Source organism: Podarcis erhardii (assembly GCF_964252035.2).
Source record: "Podarcis erhardii genome assembly, chromosome: 15".
NCBI classification, from domain to species: domain Eukaryota; kingdom Metazoa; phylum Chordata; class Lepidosauria; order Squamata; family Lacertidae; genus Podarcis; species Podarcis erhardii.
Genome location: NC_138505.1, coordinates 9,337,889 through 9,362,267, shown reverse-complemented (window position 1 = coordinate 9,362,267; position 24,379 = coordinate 9,337,889). Strand labels below are relative to the sequence as shown.

The following is a 24,379-nucleotide window of genomic DNA, read 5'->3' as shown; positions in this document are numbered from 1 at the left end:
TTCTGACGGTTCCCTCATTGTGAGAAGTGAGGTTGCAGGGAACCAGACAGGGCCTTCTCGGTAGTGGCGCCCACCCTGTGGAACGCCCTCCCATCAGATGTGAAGGAAGTAAGCAGCTATCCTATCTTTAAAAGACATCTGAAGGCAGCCCTGTTATTGGAAGTTTTTAATATTTAATGCTGTATTGTTTTTAACACTCAATTGGGAGCTGCCCAAAGTGGCTGGGGAAACTCAGCCAGATGGGCGGGGTATAAATAATAAATTATTTTATTATTATTATTATTAATGAAGCTGGCAGATTCATAGAGGAGAGAGCAACTAACTATGACAGCTGTTCCTCCATAGTTGGATGCAGTGATGCTTCTGAATACCAGTTACTCCCAACAAGTGGAAGTCCTGTTTTTGGGCTTCCCATTGGGGCACCTAGCGGACCATTGTGAGAACAGGATACTGGATCAATGGGCCATTTGCTCTTCCGATGACTTTAGAGTCAGAATTCGTCAGCAGCGAGGGTCTCTAAGCAGTCAGCCTGCAAAGGGGGGATGGCGGCGGCGACAGGTCCCCTAGTCCTTCCACAGAAACATAGAATTCCAGTGTTGGAAGGGGCCCTAAGGGTCATCTAGCTCAACCCCCTGCAACGCAGCTGCCCCATACGGGGATCGAACCTGCGACTCTGGCGTTACCAGCACAGTGCTCTCGCCAACTGAGCTACCCAGGGCTGATATAAAGTGTCCCTGGGATGGCAGGAGAATCCGCCTCTCTGCTTGGACTCCCAGCTGTTGCTGTCTCTCCAGCCTCGCTCAGCTTAGTCATGCCTGCTCGCTAGGATCCTAAATGGCTGACTGGGGGGGGGGGACACCCCTTCTCTGCACCCCCCCAAGCCTTAGGAAGGCTGATCTTATGGGGGACCCCTAATCTCCCCGCAAAGCGTCTCCTCCTCCCCGATCCAGAATTCTCCCCATTTAGGGGGTTTCGCACACATTTATCTCCCGGCCTCAGGATTGCATTGCGGATTCCAAAACAGTGCTGTCCTCCCCCCGCCCACCCCCCGTCCTGCCCCCTCTTCCCCTTCATTGGCCAAACTCATTCCCCCCAACCCCAGGGATAGGCTGCCTGGCCCCGACGTCCCGCCCCTTTCCTCCCCCCCCCCCAGGGTAAAGTGCTGCGAAGTTTCCTATACAAAGTTAAGAGGCGTCCGCAGCCATCCTTTTTTCCACCTTCTAAAAAAACTTCCAGATCTGAGAGCCCCCTAGACTAAGGTAAGGATGGATGGAAAGGTGAAGAGGAAATGGGTTGTTGTGGGGTAACAGTATGGGTCACCGGAGGAGGGCCCCCCCCCAATTTTAGGGCAAGCAGCTCTCAAGGGAAGGGGGCGGCGGCGGCATGATTTGGTCCAGCAGAGGGAATCCCCGAGGGTCGCTGATGCAGGGTTACCATGGCAACAGCCCCATCAGCTCTCCCGTTGCCCCTTTGGGGGATGTTGTGATTTCACCTTGCCTTCTGGGAGAGAGTTGCTGCTTTTTCGGGATATCTATCTATCTATCTATCTATCTATCTATCTATCTAGGCTTGCAGTTTCTATGGGACTCGTTGTTGAGATCCCTCCAAATGTGCTCCCCTCCCCCAACCACCGTTGCCTTGGATCTATTGCAGGTAACTTTGGTTCCAAAACTCGGAACTGGCATTTTGCCCAGCGATCAGTACAAGGGGAAGGGTCTAGACCAGATCCTTTTATGCATCATGGTTTGAGAGGGGCGATGCTGGATTTGGGAGAGGTTCCGCTGTCCCATCGCAAAAGCCCACCTGTGCCCATATATTGTACCCGGTTGCCACCTGCATACACAATCGTGCCCACATACCCTGCATGTATTAATCCAGAAGAATTCATTCACCGGTTCTGTATACTCTCAAATTTGCAAGCCCCTGGAATCCTTAGGGTTGTGTTTTGATGGAGAGGGAAGATCTTAATTTAGCTGTATAAATCTCACTTCAATGCTAGGAATTCTTGTAGGGGGTCCATCTTTTCTGCCTTCCAAGTTGCCAGTGCTACAGGTTGACTTATTCCTGGTGATTGCGGTTTTTTTGTTTTGTTTTTTGGCTGTCATGCTCAACATTCGCACACACAACTTTTTGAACACCCGAGAGCGTCACACCTTCAGTTATCTGTCAGGGATTCTTCAGCTGTGATTCCTCCATTGCAGAGGGTTGAGCTGGAGGACTTCCAAATCATTGATTTCATGACTGTAAAGGTAAAGGTAAAGGGATCCCCGACCATTAGGTCCAGTTGTGACCGCCTCTGGGGTTGCGGCGCTCATCTCGCTTTATTGGCCAAAGGAGTCGGCGTACAGCTTCCGCGTCATGTGGCCAGCATGACTAAGCCGCTTCCGGCAAACCAGAGCAGCGCATGGAAACGCCGTTTACCTTCCCGCTGGGGCGGTACCTATTTATCTACTTGCACTTTGACGTGCTTTCGAACTGCTAAGTTGGCAGGAGCTGGGACCGAGCAACGGGAGCTCACCCCGTGGTGGGGATTCGAACCGCCAACCTTCTGATCGGCAAGTCCTAGGCTCTGTGGTTTAACCCACAGCGCCACCCGCGTCCCATGACTGTACTAACTCAGTAACTGTAGTTCTGCACAAGTTTACTCCGGAAAGTAAGCACCCATTCAGTTCAATGGGACTTCCTACCAGGGCAGTGCTTACAAGGTTGCACCCTAAACTTTATGGCAGGTGGGCAAACCACTGGTGTTTAGGGATTCCAGTTCCCACCAGCTCCGACCAGCACGACCAGTGGTCAAGGAGGATGGGTATTCTAATCTAGCGACATCTCCAGAGGTCAACAGGTCCCAAACCCCTGGCTATCATATTATTATCAGTTTTTGTTTTATTACTTTGCACTCTTTGCTAATATAATAAGCCTTTATGCCCTTAGTTTGAATGTGAAAGTAATGTGTGTCCTTTTGCTAAGCGATCTGTAAAAAGGGGATGGGGAGAAGCTCTCCAAAAGTTGCTGAACTACAACTCCCATCACCCCTCCTGCTTGGGTTGGGTGTGGTGATGGGATTTGAAATCCAGAGCGGCAGGTTCCTCACCACTGCTTCACAACAGCCTTGCAAGGCAGGCCAGGTGGTGATCTATGGCTGAGGGGAGAGGGCAGGGACAGGACCAGCAGATCCTTTTGGACTTGTTATTTATTTTTAAAATTAAACTTATACCTTGCCCTTCCTGCCAAGGACCCCAGGGCAACTGCTGAGGAATTATGGGAGTCCAACAAGGGCTGTAGCTCTCCCCACTTGCTCCAAAAACTTGAGCTATCTGCAGCCGTGCGTGTTTCGCATCCACAACTCACGCTATTTCCAGGGGGGAGAGCTTTGTTAATGGGTTGCATCGAGACCTACGAAGGGTCTGATCAGAGGGACGAAACCCTTCCATCTCTTGTTGGACTCCAGTTCCCATCAGCCCATATCAGAATAGCCCAGTTGGTCACGGATGATGGGAGTTGTAGTGGAGCAACATCTGGAGGGCTATAACATTATGAGATGCCCTGAAGATACCAGGCAGCTCACGTACAATGGAATCACCATTCGGGTTCCTGCCCCGCAACAGGCCCTCTCACATCCCTGCTGAAGGCTGCCAGGACCTCATGTAGAATCATAGAATTGGAAGGGACCCTGCGGGTCATCTAGTCCGAACCCCCTTATTGCATCTATATCCTGCTTTTTTTCCTCCAAGGAGCTCAAGTTGGTGTACATGGCTCTCTCCCTCCTTCCCTCCCTCCCTCCCTCCCTTAACCTGCACAACAGCTCTGTGAAGTAGGTCAGGCTGAGAGGGGCTTTGAATCTGGGTCCCTCAGGTCCTAGCCCTACACGCTAATCGCCACACCACCACGGGCTCTCTTGTTGTCCTATGAAAAATTTAAAAAGTGTTGTTGTATAGAGAGTCCCATTTTTGTCCCTGCCTGTGTCGGGTGGCGCTTGGCTGCCTGTAGCCACTGCCGCCAAGGATCCGGCCCAGCTAGGTTCCGCTGTCCCACATAAATCTCCTATTAAGGACACCGCTGCCAGGGTTGCTATGGCATCGGAGCTGGGGGGGGGGCAGAAGTTGAGAGCGACAAAACAAGGCTGTTTCCTGCTTGCATCTTCTGATGCCTGCTGTAAAACCACAGCCTCTTTGTATACTGAGAGCAGGATCAGAGGACACAGAAATATATGTACATATTAGGGCTGCAGTGTGACTTTGGGGATGTGCGATTGTGTGGTGTTGGGAATTAGCTTTGTCCCACAGGATTAGACTTCTGAAAGAGGAATAATAGTGCCTATTTCACTCCAAGGATCCTGCCCCAAAACTTTTCTCTTTTCTCCCAAGTCTGATTTTCGACAGGGAGAGCTGCTGCCAGTCAGTGCCAGCAGTGCTGATCCAGATAGACCAATGGTCTGAAGGCAGTTTCCTATGCCAGTTCAATGGAACGGAAGGGCTGTAGCGCAATGGCAGAGTGTCTGCTTTGCATGCAGAAGGTCCTGGGTTCGAATCCCCAGCATCTCCAAGTTAGGGCTGGGCATGTGTCCTGCCTGAAACCCTGGAGAGCTGCCAGTCCGTGTCGACAACACTAAGCTAGATAGACCAATGGACTAACGGTTTCTTACCTCGAGAGGCTTGTCTCCAACTCAGTTTTACTCTTGAAACGGATGGGTCTAATTTATACCCTGAATATGGCAAACATTACATGCACCTGCAGTGAGTGTTAGCATCCATGGGGACATGCTTTTAAAAAACAAAACTGCAGCCTTTTTCTTCCTTCTTTTTCTCAAACTTCCAGATTAGGAATTTTCTGCAAAAAGGTGCTTTTCCTTCCTATAACCACGGGGGGCCCAGCAGGAGAGAGGGAGTGGGAACCCAAACCAGCAAGGTTGTTTAAAATCCTGCGTCCAAAAAAGGAATAGTGGAGAGTTACTTGTTTTGGGGGGAGCAGGAATTATTTCCCTTCTGGAGCTCCCTAAGGGAGTCGAAAAGCTTGGAGTTAAATGGATTCTGCGGCAGGAGGCAAGAAAGATCTTGTCATATCCCTCCAGAGCAGTCTGGGCTGGTCTGCTCAGCAATTTCCACCTGCTAAAGTGTATTAAAAGCATCTAAAAATACCTCCCTCCTTTCCCCCAAAGTCAGTCTCCTGTTCTGACAGCTGTTCCCTACAGGGAAGGGGGGGGATATTTAACAAGAATGTATTGCATGGAGGGGAGAGAAGAGGTCTTGAAAAGTAAACTTACTTCTCATCTTTTAACAGCAGACCAGGCCGGCTGCATTGCTAAATCCTGGAAGACCTTTAATCTTAATCATCGGGATTGCTGTGTTTAAAAGGTTGGCAGATTGCCCTACTTGAAGAGATGTCTCATAAACTAAAACTACATAATGGGCAGAGCTCGAACGACCATTTTTAATTTTCATATATGCCATGATTTTACTTCTTCTACAAAATATTGAGTTGCAGGCTCACTCAGTGCCACCAGTATATTGCAAACGCCAGGATTCTCAACAATAAGGGAGATCACAAATGGAGATTTATTTTATTCTTACCAATACCAAAGGGAATATTTGTAATACTTTATTATCCCTTTAGAGCTGCATTGGATCTTGTAATTTTGTTTCCAGACTGCAAATCTTTACGGTTTAAAGTTTTAATTCTTTGTTCGATTTCTTTTTATTACATTTAAGAAGAGAAGAAAAATAGAGGTTTTTATACCCTCCAAAAACCCACCAACTTTGTCCCATAGCCCTATAAATTTGCATTTTTGTTTTTGCAAGAGGACTTGTTTCCTCTTCCTCTCCTTGCTTTCGGAGTGCTGGTAATCAGACCTCGTTCAGAGTCCGGCATAATTTGGATTCCCCACATTCTCTTTCCAGCGAGAATAGCTCTGCCTGGGAGATGATTTTAAAACTGCCCACCCACCCCCTCCTTTCCAGACTAATAAGGGAAGATGTTCTTCTCTTGTCTATTCTGGGTTGGCTCCAACTCAATCCACTTCAGAGTAGACCCACTGAGATAAATGAGTTTTATCTATTGTACGTTCTACTCAAAGAGTACATTCTACTCGAAGGCTGTATATACACCATGCATCTGAAGCACATTTCCCCCCCTCCAAAGAATCCTGGGAATTGTAGTTTCCTAAGTGTGCTGGGACGCAGGTGGCGCTGTGGGTTAAACCACAGAGCCTAGGACTTGCCGATCAGAAGGTCGGTGGTTCAAATCCCCGCAACGGGGTGAGCTCCCATTGCTCAGTCCCTGCTCCTGCCAACCTAGCAGTTCGAAAGCACATCAAAGTGCAAGTAGATAAATAGGTACCGCTCCAGCGGGAAGGTAAACGGCGTTTCCATGCGCTGCTCTGGTTCGCCAGAAGCGGCTTAGTCATGCTAGCCACATGACCCGGAAGCTGTACGCCGGCTCCCTCGGCCAATAAAGCGAGATGAGCGCCACAAACCCAGAGTCGGTCACGACTGAACCTAATGGTCAGGGGTCCCTTTACCTTTTTAAGCGTGCTGGGAATTCTTTGGGGTGAGTGCTTTAAAAGTACAGTGTTTATACAGCCTAAGTTAGTCAAAGCCATTAAATTTCAATGGGTCTGCTCTAAAGACCAGCATTGGGTACAACCCTGTGACTCAACTCCATTGATTTTGTTACAGTTGCGAGGCTGCTCAGTCACCCATCTCGTCGCGAGTCCCTGATGTTGTAAACAAAATCTGCCCTTTGGTGTAGTGGTTGAGAGCGGTAGTCTCCTAATCTGGGGAACCGGGTTCGCGTCTCCGCTCCTCCACATGCAGCTGCTGGGTGACCTTGGGCCAGTCACACTTCTCTGAAGTCTCTCAGCCCCACTCACCCCACAGAGTGTTTGTTGTGGGGGAGGAAGGGAAAGGAGAATGTTAGCCGCTTTGAGACTCCTGAAGGGGGGTGAAAGGCGGGATATCAAATCCAAACTCCTCTTCTTCTTCTTCTTCTTCTTCTTCTTCTTCTTCTTCTTCTTCTTCTTCTTCTTCTTCCCCCTATGGGGTATCCAAGAGCCCATATAGAGTCCTTACGTAGGTTCCCTATTGGTAGGAGAAAATAACAGAGGCCAACCAGAGAATATTGAGAAGCAAAGCAGCTAGTAAGCCTGATCTTTATTGATCTGTTGCAACAGGGTCCTTGCTCACCACAGGCAGGAGGGAGGAAAAACCCAGAACAATGGCGCAAGGCCTTATATAGACTTTCGAAATTGCCACCCTGTAGATCAAGACAACCCCCAGAAACATCATACATACATCACAGAAGGGCTGAAATCTGAGTGCTTTGTTTACCTCCTGCCTGCCAGGTTACCTGTTTAATGGTCACGTGATTGGTTTGCCTGGGGAGCCTGGCTAGTCTTTTGTAATGATAAATAATTAGTTCCTGGGCCAGGTCACAGGCTCACACCCTATTCATATCTTAAATGTGCCCTTAAGACAGGATTTGTGAAGGAAAAATACAATGGGGAGGTTTCCCACTTGGACCTTGCAGAGAAATAATTGAGGTCAATTTGTTCAGGACTTTTTTCTGTGGAGTTTTCAGACATGTGGTTTATATATTTATGTACGTGTCAGAGCTGCCTCTAGGTCCCAGCTCACAGAGGACCAACGCCAGGCTGATGTTGTACAAAAGTCTTTATTGAAGTTTAATTTCCATTTCAAAGCCAGAGCGTGCAGCCCTACGTCTAGACTCTAGATCGGCGAAGTCCCGTCTGAGTCTCCGCCCCTTCCACACCAGTTTAAGATCCTAGCCCTGCTCCACCTTCTGCGATGTTCTCTCCTCCTCTGGGTCCTCCTGCCCTCTGGGGCATTGCCCTTTCAGGACTCTTCCGACGCTGAGTCGCTTAGCTCCTCCCCCTGCCTCCGGCGTGCTTTAGGACCCGGTTCCCAATCCTCACCCTCTGCTGTCCCGCGCTCCTGTACATTTGAACTTGCTTCTCGCGCCAACCCAGTGACCTTTCTCCTAACCGTTACACTACTTCTATCACTGCTTCCCTCTTCCATGACACTGGCCGGATCTGACCTCCCTTCCGTTGTCCGACTCTCCGAGGGAGGCGTGGTAGGCTCTGCCTCGTCTCCTCTTCCTGGTGGGGAAAGCACTGGCCCCGATGCCTGGGACTCTTCCCCCCCACTCTGCTCTGGTGGGGAAGCTGGTCCTGATTTCCAACTACTGCTCTGGGAGTCCCTGCTGCCCCCTTGCTCCTGGGGCGTTCCCCTTGGGACCCCCCTGCCCCTGGCCACTGGCGCTCCCTTCTGTGAATCTTCCGATTCGCTGGAGAGGCTCATGGAATCCCTCGGACCACTGTCCCCTCCTACGCTCCCTTCGGATTCCTCCCCCTCGCTCTCCATCTCCCATTTTCCCTGTGCCTCAGCTCCTGAGCCCCTGACAGTACGTGTTTGCTTGGTACATTTATGAACATTTATTACATATCTAAGACCTTAAAATTGCAGAATAAAGGAAGGAGTCCAGCCACTGTTGTAAATAAAAATATGCCCTTTTCCCTTATGGGGTATCCAAGAGCCCATATAGAGTCCTTACATAGGTTCCCTATTGGTAGGAGAAAATAACAGAGGCCAACCAGAGAATATTGAGAAGCAAAGCAGCTAGTAAGCTTGATCTTTATTGATCTGTTGCAACAGGGTGCTCCCCTCACACGCAGGAGAGGAAGAGGACCCCCAAAATTGCTGTGCAAGGACTTATATAAAGACTTTTGAAATTCCCATTCTCTGGATCAAGACCACCCCCACAAACATTATGCATACATCACAGAAGGGGTGTTACCTAAGACCACCCCTCAGATACATCCCACCTACATCACAGAAATTTAAATGTTGTTTTTCTCTTGTCCTTGTTTATCTCCTGTCTGGCAGGTTACTTGATTGGATTTCCTGGGGAGCCTAGCCATTCTTTTGTAGTGGTAAAATACTTATTTCCTGGGCCAGGTCACAGGCTCACACCTTATTCATATCTTAAATGTGTCCTTAAGACAGGATTTGTGAGGAAAGAGACAATGGGGAGACTTTTCCAGTTTGACCTTGCAGAGAAAACATTTGGTCAGTTTAGGAATCAAAATGGTTCCAGGTTGGCTTTCCTGTGCTGATCTATGTACGTGTGGTTATAAACGTTGCCATATATCTAAAACCATAAAATTCTTATCACACCACCAACCGGAGCAAATAGCTGCAGACCAAAGTTTATTGCGCGACAGGTTCAAAGAGGAATTTTGAACCCCGAGGACTTTTAAAAGTTTCCCACCATATCCCAGAACACAGTTCGTACAGCATCATTGCTACATCACCGACATGTCACAAAAGGGGAGGGGTAGACAAGAGTTACACTAGTTTAACCTTGGCAAACATGTCCAGACAAGTCCTTGGTACAAGATTAGCATAAGCAGGCATGGCAGGGCAAGACTCAGGTATAAGATTAGTATAGGCAAACACCTCTGAAGTCCCACCACCCAAAGTGCAATAGAACTTCCTTTGCATGTCTGGACCCCTTGGCAAGTCTGGTGATGGGATTCGACTTTCCTTGGCCAACAATCAGCTCAGCGATTGTCACCTCTGGGCACGTCCTGGGGTAGGAGGTGTGTATACACGTTCTCACGCTTGGGGAATTGGCAGGGAAAAGAGTCGTTTTTTCCCCAAGGGCAAAATAGTGTTGAAATGGAGGAAACTGGCAAAGGAGTTGATTTTATATGATTCTTAAAGCTAGGTAACTTCCCTGAGCTGTCAAGTCGAAAGGATATGGAGAAGGGCCTTAGCTCAGTTTGCCTGCAGAAGGTCCCGGGTTCAGTCCCTGCCATTCCAGGTAGGGCTGGGAATCTGCCCTGCCTGAAGCCCCGGAGAGCTGCTGCCAGTCAGTGTAGGCAATGCTGAGCTAAATGGACCCATCAGTCTGACTCTCTTCCTATGCTCCTATTTTAAACCAGCTGTTTGCTCCAAACTATGAGACCTGGGATCTTTATTCATGGGGGTAGAGACCATAGCTGCTGCCAGCCAGTGCAGACCGTGCTGGGATGGGAGACAGAGAGGCCAGCTGGCCTGTTCAGGTTTTTGCGTCTCCACTCTCATCTGCAGCCTGTGTCCCAATTTCTCTGTCCAAATTAATTTGCCAGTCAAATTCCCCCGACGTGAAGCGGCCGGCCTCGCCTGCTTTGTACTCGAGGCTGATAAAGAACCTCCTCTGTCTCTCTCTCTCTTCAGACATCTTCCGTTCCTTCCAGCCCCCCATCCGATTGGGGGTCTGCATCCCTAGGAGGCTCCGCTGACCCAACGCCCCGTGGCATGAGCCAAAATGACTGACAATTCAGACTCCCGGGAGTCAGACAACAACAGCTGGGTGATTGCTGGCTCTGAGGTGAGTGGGAGCAGAAAGCAATCTGGGGAGAGGGGCAAAGGCTCTGTGGGGCAGGGGCAAGACATCAGGGGTGGGGCAGCATAATGAACTCCTCAAAAGCCCTCTCCTCGTAGGATTTTGGGTCTCCCAGGCCTGACCTCTTGTGAGGAGGACACTATTTGGGGGTCAGTGGTGGGCCCTAGAACCTGCTTCTTTTCTTTGTGGGGGGTGGGGTGGGTAGGGAAACCTGCAGCCCTCCAGGGTTTATGGGGCTGGAGTGGCTATCCTCCTGGACTGTTGTCCTTGTTGCCTGGGGCTGATGGAAGCTGGAGTCCATCAGCATCCCTTGGAAGATGTCCCATCCCCAGTGGCGTAGCGTGGGGGGTGCAGGGGGGCCGGCCGCACCGGGCGCAACATCTGGGGGTTAGGGTTAGGGATAGGGTTAGGGGGCGCAAATCCAGGGTTAGGGGGCGCAAATTACTTGCCTTGCCCCGGGTGCTGACAACCCACGCTACGCCACTGCCCATCCCTGAAGTTGGCAGTGAGGTTCGAAGGGGGTGGGCAACCTCAGGCTTGGAGGGCGGCCTCAAACCACACCCACTCTCCCCAGGCCACACCCATCTTTCCAGGCCACATCCTCTCCCCTCAGGCCACGCCCCCTCACCAGTGTTGCTTCGTTCCCTCTTGGGGGGGGGAATGCTCCTTTGGAGGGATGATTGGGGGGGGCGTGTTATTAACTGGCCTACTGTACACAGGTAGGGACGCGGGTGGCACTGTGGGTTAAACCACAGAGCCTAGGACTTGCCGATCAGAAGGTCGGCGGTTCAAATCCCCGTGATGGGGTGAGCTCCCTTTTCTTGGTCCCTTCTCCTGCCAACCTAGCAGTTCGAAAGCACGTCAAAGTGCAAGTAGATAAATAGGTACCGCTCTGGCGGGAAGGTAAACGGCGTTTCCGTGCGCTGCTCTGGTTCGCCAGAAGCGGCTTAGTCCTGCTGGCCACATGACCCGGAAGCTGTACGCCGGCTCCCTCGGCCAGTAAAGCGTGATGAGTGCCGCAACCCCAGAGTCGTCCACGACTGGACCTAATGGTCAGGGGTCCCTTTACCTTTACTGATACTGTACACAGGTCACATTTGCATCAGTTGCTCTGTCCATTTGGCCTCTGGCCCCAGTGCTGCCCCTCAGAAGGCAAGGAGATGCAGCCAACTGAAGCTGGAGCCTTCCGTACGCAGAGGAGATACTGAGCTACGATCCCTTCCTTTCTTCACCAGTCTGATTCTCGCCCGCCCTCACCCACCCTTTGGCCCACAGGACCGTTTCCCCCTAAACCACGCCCACTGGCTCCAGGCAAGGTGTCATATGTGGGGCAGGTGCCCAGGTGACCCCAAAGAGACAGGAGCTCAAAGCAGGTCATCTTTTCCCGCTTCCGCCAGGCAGCTGATGGGCAAGAGAGGGATCCCTGTGCCTTTCTCCTGCAGCACCAAGTGGCTTCCGTTGGAAACCCCTGCAGAAATGGAGCTTGCCCCTTCTCATTTTAGCAGGGGGCTCAATGCAAAGCGCTTGGTGCTAGGGAGGCAGAAAAGCCCCCTGCGCTGCAGTTCCCAAGCACCTGGCAACCAGGTGGCCATCAAGCCCTTGCGGGAGCTCCTTGTGATGGACTTTGGTGGGTGGGCAAGGGCAGTCTACCTGTATTATTGTTGTTGTTGTTGTTGTTGTTGTTGTTGTTGTTGTTGTTGTTATTCCACTCTCCACCCTAAGGTCCCAGGGTGGGTTGCAACATTAAAGCACAATATTACAAACAATTTTAAACAAAATAAGGTGGGTTCTAAAAATATGCACCTCAAAGTTGCACCTCAAATATAATGATCAACCATGGGCAGTTGAATTCATCCTGCACGCCTGGGTATTTTGCTTTAAAAAATAAATAAATCTCTATTTCAGATACTTTATCACAGCTGTTTTCTTCTTTTTTTGTATCCAATAATAACTAAATAAAAACAGTTACAAAAAACACACACAACCATCATGATTGACAAGTGGGTTGCCCCACTCACCTGCCAAAGTTGGCCCACAGGGGTGGGGCCAGGTAAAGATCCTCCCCCATCCCACTCTATGAGAAAAAGGGAAAATTTTGTGACCTCTATTTTCGATGTGTTTTGCCCCTCCAGGCTCTACCTGTAGAAGACCTTGGCTTGGAAACGCAGGCTGGGTCTGAGCCGGCCCAGGAAGAGACGCAAGGTATGTAGCAATGGACGAGGCCCAACCCTTAGCTGCCTTCCATGCCCTTTCCTAACCCCACCCGGCATATCCTAATCGCCCCTGTTGCTTTGCAATCCTCTGCATGATATTGAAAGCTGGACTTCAGTATATAATGGGGAAGCTGCTTTGCATATGGGGTCCAGCTCACCCCACTGTTCTGAGGGAGGGAAGCATATTTTCAGTGATGGAGGATACCTGATATTTTCATCAGACCCTGTTTGGGTTACAGTGTGTGTGTGTTTGTGTGTGTGTGAATCCCAGGCATGAGAACTGAATGCGGCCCTTCTAGCCCTCTTACTCTCTGGCCCTTGGAACTTTCACCAGGCCACACCCCCTTTCTCCAGGCCACACCCCTTTTCTCCAGGCCCCGCCCTTCACCAGTCCTTCTTTGGACCTTCCTTGGGTGTTTTTGCCTGGCTGAAATGTGTCCTTGAACCCTGACACCCCTTGCTCCGTCCAGGTTTGCTTCTGGCCCTGCCAACTCCTGGCATGCGCCCCCCCCGAAGTTGCCCAGAAGGGATTGCGGGCTTCTCTCTTTGAAAATGGTTCCCCACCCTGGATCATAGATGTCAACTTTCAGATTTGAAAATAAGGGATCGGCAGCCTCAAAAATAAGGGATCAGCAACCTCACCTATCCCGGGGACAGTCTATGGGATATCTAACAATCCGGGATAGCAGCGGGAAATGGCGCTGGAATAAGGGAATTTCCTGCAAAAAAGGGAAGGTTGACAGCTATGCCCTAGATGCAGATGAACATAATAAACGCATTCGTTTACTAGCTTTAACACAAGCATCTTTTGAGACAGCTCCTCTTGGCGAGAGCAAAACCCTCATCGACCGCCCTGATGCAGACGGCGCCAGTCAGAAGGTAAGAGCATTCGCTTAATTCTCTGCATGTACCGTATTTTTCGCCTTATAGGACGCACTTTTTCCCCTCCAAAAATGAAGGAGAAATGTGTGTGCGTCCTATGGAGCAAATACAGGCTTTCGCTGAAGCCTGGAGAGCGAGATGGGTCAGTGCACACCGACCCCTCTCGCTCTCCAGACTTCAGGAAGCTATCCGCAAACCTTGGGAGCCCGCACGAGTTCCTGCCGGGCTCCCACGGCTTGCGGAGAGCAGCCTGTTCTGGGGGCTGGGGAAACTCGGGCTTTCCCCACCCCAGCCCTGCGCCTGGCAGGGAAATAATTTTTTTTTTCTTTATTCCCCCCCCCCCCCAAAAAAAACTAGGTGCGCCCTATGGTGCGAAAAATACGGTATATGAGATTTCTCCAACTTTGGGGCTTTGTTCCTCTTTGAACTCAATTCCATTTGGCAATTAGCCAAACGATCCACACAGGGCCTCTTCTGTTGGGGCCTGCTGTGGCCACAGATGCACCCCGGAGGTAAGGCAGCGGGCGGCAGTAGGCCAGGCACCCACAGCGAAAATTTTGTGGGTGCCCAGGCACCCAGGGCCTCCTGAAGTTGGCGGCAGTGCTTTGGACATGTAAATGGCGGTAATTGGCCAACGAAAGCCATTACTGTACAAAGAAACTGGTCTGACCAAATTTTGCACGATGGCTCCTCTTACCGGGATACAGTTGGGCACCATTTTGTTTTTCATTGGTTTTCACATATTACATCACAATACAGATGTGCCAACACCATTTCTTTCCCATCCCCCTATACATTTACATTTATATTTCCTCAACCCATCATATTCTTCTTTTCTCCTTCCTCCCACTTCCCTCCGCCCCCACTCAATTTCCTCCACATTATAAAATTTAAAATAATCTTTGCATTCTACAATCTTCTCAAATCATCTATATATTCTTATTATCTTTCCTTACTAATTTTTCTTCCATCCAGTACTTCACATTTTAATCTAGGCATATTAGCGTATCTTTTTTTGAGCAATATTTTGGTTGGGCACCATTTTGAAGCAAGATGGCAGACTGAACCTTTTAAAGCTACACCAATTTTTTTTTGTAACTTAGAACTCCAAAGCAACACTGGATATGAGGTTGCCAGGAAGTAGGGGCACACACACACACACACACACACACACACACACACACATTCACAATTCAAGAACAATGCCAATTTTACAAGCATCCTTATCTCTCTCTTGCGATCCAGGGTCCTGAGGTGGTGGTGGATCCCAGTGCTGAAGAAACCCCCACACTAGTCAAGACCCCAGAGCCCGTCCTGTCGCATGCAAAGGAGGCCAGCACCTGCGAGGCTGAGGAAGGATCTGTGCCTGTCCCACAGGGAACTGTCTTCATTCACAAAGCAGGTGACTTAATGCCATCAGCATAGGCAGTTCTTTGTGGAATAATGCGGAGGCCTTTGACAGATCTCTGCCCCAAGCAGCCTACACATCTACATTTTGGCTGCTGGAAGAAGCAATAGAGGAAGTGCAGAGGGCAAGGAAACAGAACACAAATGCAAGCAGTTTCATGAGTTTTAGGCTTCAAGTTAGTGTCTGGACAGGTGTGCTTAAGGACTTAGGTGGGGCAGAGATTCTTGTCGGGTTTGAGGGCCGCATTTCTTTGTGGGCAGCTTTCAGGGGGCAACATTCTAAAGGTAAAGGGACCCCTGATCATTAGGTCCAGTCGCGGACGACTCTGGGGTTGCGGCACTCATCTCCTTTTATTGGCTGAGGGAGCTGGCGTACAGCTTCCAGGTCATGTGGCCAGCATGACTAAGCCGCTTCTGGCGAACCAGAGCAGCGCACGGAAACACTGTTTATCTTCCCGCTGGAGTGGTACCTATTTATCTACTTGCACTTTGACATGCTTTTGAACTGCTAGGTTGGCAGGAGCAGGGACCGAGCAACGGGAGCTCACCCTGTTGTGGGGATTCGAACCACCGACCTTCTGATCGGCAAGCCCTAGGCTCTGTGGTTTAACCCACAGTGCCACCCGTGTCCCACATTCCAATGGTGGACATATCCAGGAGGCAACAGTAGGTGGAACAGCAGACGAAACCTTAGCTCTGTAGGGTCGCCAAAGGCTCTAGCTTACAGACGTTCACTCGCTTTCACGTCATCCTGGCAAGCTGAAGGTATTCTTGCAGTTCAAGAGCAGATTCTAATTGAGGAGGATGTGGAGCAGAAACCGTGAGGTTCAGAGGTATTTTCTACCTTTATGTCGAATTTCCATAAAGAGAGTTCAGGGTTCAGGAGCAAAGAGGGAGACTCGCCACCTCTCCATCTGCAACCTGTAAAAGCTTCTTTGCTTGGTTGCCTGGAGCAATTTCACCCTCGCCATAGGCGAGCGGCCACAGGTGAGCCTGTTTTCTCCAGCTGAAGCAATATTTTGGTCCTCATTTCTTGCCCTCTTCTTTCCTCTCCTTTCCCTTCCCAGGCCCTCTGGGGGAGGAGGAAGGGAACATTTCCAGCAGTGGGGAAGAGGCGTCCAAGGAACGTGACGTCGAAGGCTTGCGCAAGCGAAAGGGTCGGGACGCGCCTGCCATTCTGCCGGGGGCCGGCAGAGATCGAGGCGCGGAGGCCTTCGAGGGCGACGACGGTGGCCTTCCCAAGACAAAATGGCTGTTCGGGTTCCTTGCCCTCCTGGGTTTGGCCTTGTTGGCATCCTTGGGTAAGCGGTGGCCTTGCTTGGTGGGGCTAACTCTGCTAGCTGTTCCCTCTGGGATGGGCCTGTGACAGTCATAATAATAATAATAATAATAATAATAATAATAATAATAATAATAATAATAATTATTTATTTATACCCCGCCCATCTGGTTGAGTTTCCCCAGCCACTCTGGGCGGCTCCCAATCAAGTATTAAAAACAATACAGCGTTAAATATTAAAAACTTCCCTGAACAGGGCTGTCTTCAGATGTCTTTTAAAGATAGGATAGCTACTTATTTCCTTCACATCTGAAGGGAGGGCGTTCCACAGGGCGGGTGCCACCACCGAGAAGGCCCTCTGTCTGGTTCCCTGTAACCTTACTTCTCGCAATGAGGGAACCGCCAGAAGGCCCTCGGCGCTGGATCTCAGTGTCCGGGCTGAACGATGGGGGTGGAGATGCTCCTTCAGGTATACAGGACCGAGGCCGTTTAGGGCTTGAAAGGTCAGCACCATCACTTTGAATTGTGCTCAGAAACGTGCTGGGAGCCAATGTAGGTCTTTCAAGACTGGTGTTATGTAGTCCCGGCGGCCGCTCCCAGTCACCAGTCTAGCTGCCGCATTCTGGATTAATTGCAGTTTCCGGGTCACCTTCAAAGGTAGCCCCTCTGTGTTAACCTTTTTGCAAACCTCGGTGAGGGCTTTTAAAAAAACAATCAAATGGCATAGACATTTCATGAAATACGTAATAATAAAGCCTCTTTGCCTCTCTCTATCTCTCTTTACAGGGGTCATATTTGACCAAGATGATGGTAAGTCTTGTTTTAACTCCCTTTCCCCACCAGTGGGGAGCCACAACAGAAAACCCCCCCACTATTTTGCCGGCTTAGAAAGAGTCTCTATAACATATAGAATAAGAGAACAAGAAGAACATACATTTAAAGAAGATTGGGAAATGTTTCCTGAATATATGGGGCGGGGTATTGTGTACGTTTGAAAACGTTGGCAGCATTTAGTTAAATTCAACAGGGTAAATAAGTTCTGATGCGTGTAATAATGGAATGCTGAATTGTTTAGTTTATGTAAAATATGCAGGGATTTATGATATGCAGAATGAACCATGGAAGGAGAAGAAGGAAAGTCATTGATATTTTAAAGTTGTTTAAATGAATATTCTGAATTTGTAAAAGAGAAAATTTAATTATATATATGTGTGTGTGTGTGTGTTTATATATATGAATATGAAAGAGGCTCTTAATTTTTTCAGCTCTCCCCTTTTTCTCCTTTACATCCTCCCCCCGCCCTGCCCTGGCTGTCTCCTACAGGCCCAGTGGACATTTTCAGCACCTGGTCAAGCTCAGACAGTGAAGAGCCCCTTCCTGGCTCTGTTGGGGTGGTGAGTCTTTTTATCTCTGTGCTGACGCAAGAGGGAACGGGGCTTTCCTGCTTGGAGTTCTGGAGAGCAGCTGCCAGTCTGTGCAGACAATACTGGGTCTGGGTCAGCATATGGAATCTTCTTCCTGGCTTGCTGCCCAGCCAAAGATTCCAGCCAATGGGATGCCTTGGGAGGGTCAGGAGGGCGGAGCCATGTGGGCACCTCAGACCAACACTTGCCTGCAATGTTCAAATCCTGATGTTTGCTAATTATTATTATTATTATTATTATTATTATTATTATTTATTTATACCCCTCCCATCTGGTTGGGTTTCCCCAGCCACTCTGGGCGGCTTCCAACAAAGTACAGTGGTACTTCTGGTTAAGTATTTAATTCATTCCGGAGGTCCGTTCTTAACCTGAAACTGTTCTTAACCTAAAGAACCACTTTAGCTAATGGGGCCTCCCGCTGCCACCGCGCTGCCGGAGCACGATTTCTGTTCTCATCCTGAAGCAAAGTTCTTTACCCGAGGTACTATTTCTGGGTTAGCAGAGTCTGTAACCTGAAGCGTATGTAACCCGAGGTACCACCGTAGTTGTTTATTGCCTTGACATCTGGTGGGAAGGCGTTCCACAGGGCTGGTGCCACTACTGAGAAGGCCCTCCGCCAGGTTCCCTGTAGCTTTGCTTCTCGCGGTCAGGAAACTGCCAGAAGGCCCTTGGAGCCGGACCTCAGTGTTCGGGCTGGACGATTGGGGTGGAGATGCTCCATCAGGTATACTGGACCGAGGCTGTTTAGGGCTTTCAAGGTCAGCACCAGCACGTTGAATTGTGCTCGGAAACGTACTGGGAGCCAACAAGGTTCACTCTGACTCCCCACCCCACCCCAGCAGGATTGGCCAGCTTCGCCCCCACAGGAAGCCCCGGTTGGCGACGAGCTTCAGAGAGCCAAGGAAGCGGTGATGTCATCAGATGGTGACCGCCAGAGCCTGGATGCCATGGGACTCTTGCTAGACAAGCTGGCCAAGGAGAATCAAGACATCCGGCTTATGCAAGCGGAACTGCAGGTGGCTGGAGGGTCTGGGTGGAGCGAAGGAGGGCAGAACAGTTCCTTTGCATGCAGAAGGTCCATGGTTCAATCTGCAGGGGCATCTCAGAGTAGGAGGGGAAATGTCCCGCACTTGAAATCCTGGAGAGATGCTGTCAGTTGGTGGAGACAGTAAAAAGTTAGGTAAAAGGTGGCGCTGCGGTCTGAACCACTGAGCCTCTTGGGCTTGTCGATCAGAAGGTTGGCGGTTTGAATCCCCGTGACGGGGTGAGCTCCCGTTGCTCTGTCCCAGCTCTGCCAACCTAGCACTTCGAAAGACACCTGTGCAAGTAGATAAATAGCTACCATTGTGGCGGGAAGGTAAACAGTGTTTCTGAGCGCTCTGGTTTCCATCACGGTGTTCTGTTGCGCCAGAAGCGGTTTAGTCATGCTGGCCACATGCCCCGGAAAGCTGTCTGTGGACAAATGCCAGCTCCCTTGACTTGAAAGCGAGATGGGCGCCACAACCCCATAGTCACCTTTGACTGGACTTAACCATCCAGGGGTCCTTTACCTTTACCTTAATAAGTTAGGACCTGATTCTTCTCTCTCTAACAGTAGAATTTGTCCCCCCTCCCCATTCATATCATTTTCATTAAGTATCCCACAATATTTCAAAGCATTTATCATTACATACAAATCTTTTTTTTAACACACGTTTCTTCTTGACTTCCCCCCCTCCTTTCCTGATATTTGATTTTTACTCCTTTTCATTAGCTGTTTTATAGCAGATACATATTTATTATCTAAGCCTCTCTACCGTTAAATCTTTCAGTAATCCACTGCTTATTATTTCAAATCCTTCATATATTGGTGATAATTTGATAGATAATCCATCAGTGGTTTTCATCGCTTCTTAAATACTTATGCTAGGGTTGCCATATTTCAAAAAGTGAAAATCAGTGCACAAAAGTTGTCTAGCTTTTCTTTTTCTTGGCCAAAGTTGTTAAATGACACTGCCGACATGGGCATGCCATACATCCAGATTTTCCCAGACTTTTTTTTAGTGATTTCCCCCTGGGCGCTGCTTCCTAGTGCAGTATTCTGGCTATGTCTGGCAAATTCTGGACGTATGGCGACCCTGCCTTATGTCCTCTTAACCCAGCTGTTAATTTCACCATTTCAGCATATTCCAGCAGTTTCATAAGCCGTTCCTCCTTAGTTGGTCATCCCTAACAGTAGAATTTGCAGACATCCGAGGTAGCTGAAGGATTGAAAGTTCAGGATGGATAAAAGTACTTTGTCATGCAGCGCAGCTGAACTGTGGAACTCACTGCCACAGGAGGCAGTCAGTGGCGGCCACCAACTTGGGTGGCTTTAAAAAAGGACTGGACAAATTTGGGGAGGTAAATAAGGCCTTCAATGACTCCATGGTTGGAGGTACCGATACTTCTGAATAACGGTTGCTGGAAACCACAGAAGGGGAGAAGTTTCTCATGCCTGGGGTCCTCCTTGCGGGTTCCCCATAGTTATCTGGTTGGGGGCTGTGAGAATGGAACTCGAAATTATAGGGACAGAACTACCTAAATTGTATAGAAATTTATTTATGTATGCTACTCACCCCAAAATGGAAAGAAGCAGAAGTCCCATCAAAGGAAGAATGGATACAAAAACTTATGGAATATGGAGAAATGGCGAAACTCACCGGAAGAATAAGAAATCAAGATAGCTAACTTTTTATAAAAGAATAGAAATGGTTTATTGAATATTTACAGATAAATTGCAAACGGATCAAAACATTGGCAGGGTTGTTGTAATAACCTGCAGTTTTGTATTTAAATTAGATAATTAAATGAGTAAATTAAATGAATTTGGATACGCAGAAGATATGAAAAAATAAATTTCGGGAACCGCAGAAAGAGCGGGACGGAAGTCAAACTTTGAAATGTTAAAATGATTGTAAAATTAATTAAATGCATAAATTTGAAAAAGTATAAATAAAAACTTTAAATAAATAAAAAGAATAGAATGTGGGACTAGGTGGGCGTTTTTAACAACAGCAACAATGACAAAATAACTCCTTTCTGCCCTGAATTTTACTGCTGAAAGGAATGCTCCACAAACAGTTTTTGGAGCGCAGCCCTTAATAATTATTCTGGGTTCCTCGGTCTGGTGATGTTTTGTCACTTGCGTCCTGGGATCCGGGTTTCCACTCGCGTCTTTGCTCCAGCGAACGAACACATCTCTATTTTCCATTCCTTTTGGAAAACTGCAGGCCCAGAAGGAGGAACTGCAGCTGCTCCTGCGCAAGACGGAAGGCGAGGCACTGGACTTCACCTCTCAGCGGCAGAATTTGGCCGCCGAGAACTCCAGGCTGGCGGAGGCGCTGAAGCGGGAGACGGCCTCCCTCCTCGCCACACGAGCTGAGCTCCATCTTTTGCGGGAAAAGCTGGCCGAGGCGGACGACTCCAAATCCCAGCTGCGCCCGGAAAAGCTGCCCTCGCAGGACCGCCAGCGGGAAAAGGCAGAGAGGCCTGAGGCCGAAATCCGCCGCCTGCGCTCCTTGCTGGCGTCGGTGCGGCGGGACCTGGGGAGAGCCTTCCAGAAAGTTCCGCCCGGCAACGTGTCCGAAGGGCTCCGGAAGGAACTGGACGGCGTGGAGCGGAGGGTGGCCCAGGAGCTGGAGGGGGCAGAAGAAGGGTCCAAGCCATCCTGGAAAGATGGCCACAAAGCCAAACGAGGCAAGGAGAGGGCCTGGCACAAAAGGCACGATGGCCACGAGGAGCGCAAGCCCACGCACCACGGCGAAGGCCCGGAGAAGGAACACCGTCCTCCGTACAAGGCTCCCAAGATGGCCGACGGGCCGCACCGTCCCAGGAAGCACCAGGGGCCGCGAGACGCCAAGCCGGCCAAAGACGGGGAGCACCGGAAAGCTAAGAAGCCCGCTGAGCCCGGAGCATTGTGGGAAGCACTGGCCAAGCACCCGTACCGGCGTCCTCAGGGCTGCGCCGGCATCGACGAGTGCGCCTGGCAGGAAGGGTTGGAGCCAGTGCAGAAGCCGCGCTTCTTACCCATGCTCCAGAGCTACCTGGCTGGGCTGGGCTGGGCCGAGCACTATGGAGGACTAGTGGCCGCCCTCGACGGCTACTTTGGGAGCAACGGGGCCTTTGCCCACGACCGCCTGAGCTTCGTAGAGCTCCTGGATGAGGTTGAGGACGCGCTGGAGGAGCTGGCGGAACAGCTGGGGGGCAGCGAAGAGGAAGCGGATAATTTCGAGGAGGTGATCCTGAGGCAGCTGGGGGCAGCCCCTGCGGGCAGGTGAGAGAGCCTGTGAGGTTGTGGGTGCAGGAAACTCTCCAGGGCAGGGGGCAGCAAACTTTTTCAGCAGGGGGCCGGTCCACCGTCCCTCAGACCTTGTGGGGGGCCGAACTATATTTTGGTGGGGGAAATCAATTCCTATGCTGCACAAATCACCCAGAGATGCATTTTAAAGAAAAGCACACATTCTACTCATGTAAAAACATCAGGCAGGCCCCACAAATAACCCAGAGATGATGATGAAGAAGAAGAGTTTGGATTTGATATCCCGCTTTATCACTACCCTAAGGAGTCTCAAAGCGGCTCACATTCTCCTTTCCCTTCCTCCCCCACAACAAACACTCTGTGAGGTGAGTGGGGCTGAGAGACTTCAGAGAAGTGTGGCTAGTCCAAGGGAACCCAGCAGCTGCATGTGGAGGAGCGGGGAATCGAACCCGGTTCACCAGATTACGAGTTCTCCGCTCTTAACCACTACACCACCACTCATGTAAAAACATGCTGATTCCCAGACCATCCGAGAGGCGATTGGGCCGGATTTGGCCCCCAGGCCTTAGTTTGCCTGCCCATGCTCTAGGGGCTTTAAATGTATGGTTTGAATGCGGTCCCACTGAGCTTCGTGACCAGGTGGGGGATTTGAACCCGGGTCCCCCAGGTCCTACCGCGACGCTTTAACCGCCTATGCCGCCACTGGTTCTCACATTTATTCCTTCACCTAGCTAAGCTAGGTGATTCCACAGGGCACAGTGATGGCCCCCAACCTAGATGTCTTTCAGAGACAAGTTCATGGAGGAGATTATTAGCCACAATGGCTGTAATCTTCCTCCACAGTCTCAGGGAGTCCTGCTTTTGAATAACGACGACTGGAAACCACAGGAGGGGAGAGTTGCTCTTGTGTGTGGGTCGTTCTTGTGGGTTTCCCACGGGGGCATCTGGGGAGCCGCTGTGAGAACAGGATATTGGACTAGATGGGCCATTGGCCTGATCCGGAAGGCTCTTCTTATTTTCCTATTTATACAGTATGTTTTCCCCATGTCATACGTGGCTCTGAGACGTTCCTGGTTGTGGGGAGCGAGAAGGGGAAGCAGATTGCCACTGGTGTGCTCTGCACCTGCGTGGCTCAATGTTACTGTAGATAGTTATGCAAATAAGGGATCGAAAGTGACATTCAGTGATTGGATAGTTTTAGAATATTGTTACAGTTACGTTGTACTGGAGCTCTATATAAGCAGGCTGACTGAACCCTTCAGTTCAGTTCTGTTCTGGCCTGTGAATAAATAAGAGCTGTTTGAAGAATCGCTGTGTCGTCTGATATGCTTCCCCACAACTTAACACTCAATGTTACCAGCCTTAACCTTATTGCCTTCTCCCCAGATTCGCACAGCGGGACAGCAGCACCCAGCGCCACCCGAAAGAGAGGAACCCCGAGGGACACGGGCGCAAGAATGGCCGAGAGAGCACCAGCTGGCCCCATGGCTAGGATGGCGGGACCCGCCAGTGTTAATCTGGCTCAGGGTGGGAGGGTAAAGGAGTTGGTCCTATCAAGGATTACTTGATGACCTGGTGGAGGGGTTGGTACCGTTACTCTTTGGCAGGGAAGGAAAGTGTTTTATCAACATGCCAAGTTCTGATGTGTGGGGGATTTGAACGGGATGCCGTGACCTTGCTGTTCTCCCTTCTAAACTCTGAAATTCTCGCAAAATTCTCATCCTCCTCTCTAATTAGGAATGGTGAAAATGGGGATATCATTTCCTCACCTGGTGGGGGTGGGGAAGGGTTGAGTCACTTGGGGGGGGGATGGCTTGTTTTCCTTCTTCCCCACCCCCCATTCACCCCCTCCCTACTCCCTCACAATTTCTTGCACTGTGAGTGTGTCGGAAACCAAATAAAGGCACTGATTGTTCCTTTCTTTCCAAGGTTGTCTCTGATTAAGTGGCCCATTGAAGGCCGTAAGGTGGATGTGGTGAGGGAGTGGGGGGGGGGTGTGTGATGCTGGCAGGGTGGAAATGTCCACCCAACAACATATCCTCTTTTTGTTTTGCCATGGCAACAGTTTTCGGTCGTTTGCTGTTGTTGTTTTTTCAATGCAAGGACACCTGCTAAGAATATCGTTGTGAATCTTCCGGCCTGTGCGTCTGAGTAATTCCTGAGTTTGAGGAAAGGACCACTGCTGAGTGATCAAACCCCCTGCTTTGCTGGAAGAAGGTCCCTAATTCGATTCCATGTAGCACTGGGTGAGGGGAAATCCTGGGTGGCTGCTGCCGGTCAGTGTAGACAACGCCAGGCTAGATGCACCAAACCTCTGACACAGCCCCCTGTGTTCATGCCCCTGCTCAAACTCTCCTCTCTTTCCCAACAATGCATGCAGGATACTGGCTCACTGAAGTGTGTGTAAAGGAGGAATTGTATCTCTGAGCATAAGCAAAGTGCTTTCCCACCTCCAATATCTTTGGGGTAGCTAGGGTTGCCATATGCCTGG

At 50.0% G+C, this 24,379-nt stretch overlaps 1 protein-coding gene across 3 annotated transcripts; it reads left to right on the top strand.

Moving 5' to 3' along the window:
* The first annotated feature begins 1,131 nt into the window (after positions 1-1,131).
* On the top strand, positions 1,132-23,534 carry PBXIP1 (PBX homeobox interacting protein 1). 3 transcript variants are annotated; one of them, XM_081840987.1, is made up of 11 exons: positions 1,132-1,259; positions 10,236-10,389; positions 12,537-12,606; positions 13,435-13,496; positions 14,745-14,901; positions 15,974-16,207; positions 16,972-16,995; positions 17,509-17,579; positions 18,452-18,625; positions 20,861-21,903; positions 23,275-23,534. In XM_081840987.1, the coding sequence occupies exons 2-11, from the start codon at positions 10,327-10,329 to the stop codon at positions 23,378-23,380; spliced, it is 2,004 nt and encodes a 667-aa protein (XP_081697113.1). In that variant the 5' UTR covers positions 1,132-1,259; positions 10,236-10,326; the 3' UTR covers positions 23,381-23,534. The 3 variants fall into 3 exon arrangements, with proteins under 3 accessions (XP_081697113.1, XP_081697112.1, XP_081697114.1); XM_081840986.1 differs by having other exon boundaries at positions 18,449-18,625; XM_081840988.1 differs by lacking the exon at positions 18,452-18,625.
* Positions 23,535-24,379: the final 845 nt, after the last annotated feature.

Bases quoted from the DNA above. Each gene is read 5' to 3' on its own strand.
- PBXIP1 (XM_081840986.1), top strand. From the start codon at position 10,327: ATGACTGACAATTCAGACTCCCGGGAGTCAGACAACAACAGCTGGGTG. The intron at 17,580-18,448 runs GTGAGTCTTTTT...ACCCCACCCCAG, and splicing joins TTCCTGGCTCTGTTGGGGTG to CAGGATTGGCCAGCTTCGCC. The intron at 18,626-20,860 runs GTGGCTGGAGGG...GGAAAACTGCAG, and splicing joins TTATGCAAGCGGAACTGCAG to GCCCAGAAGGAGGAACTGCA.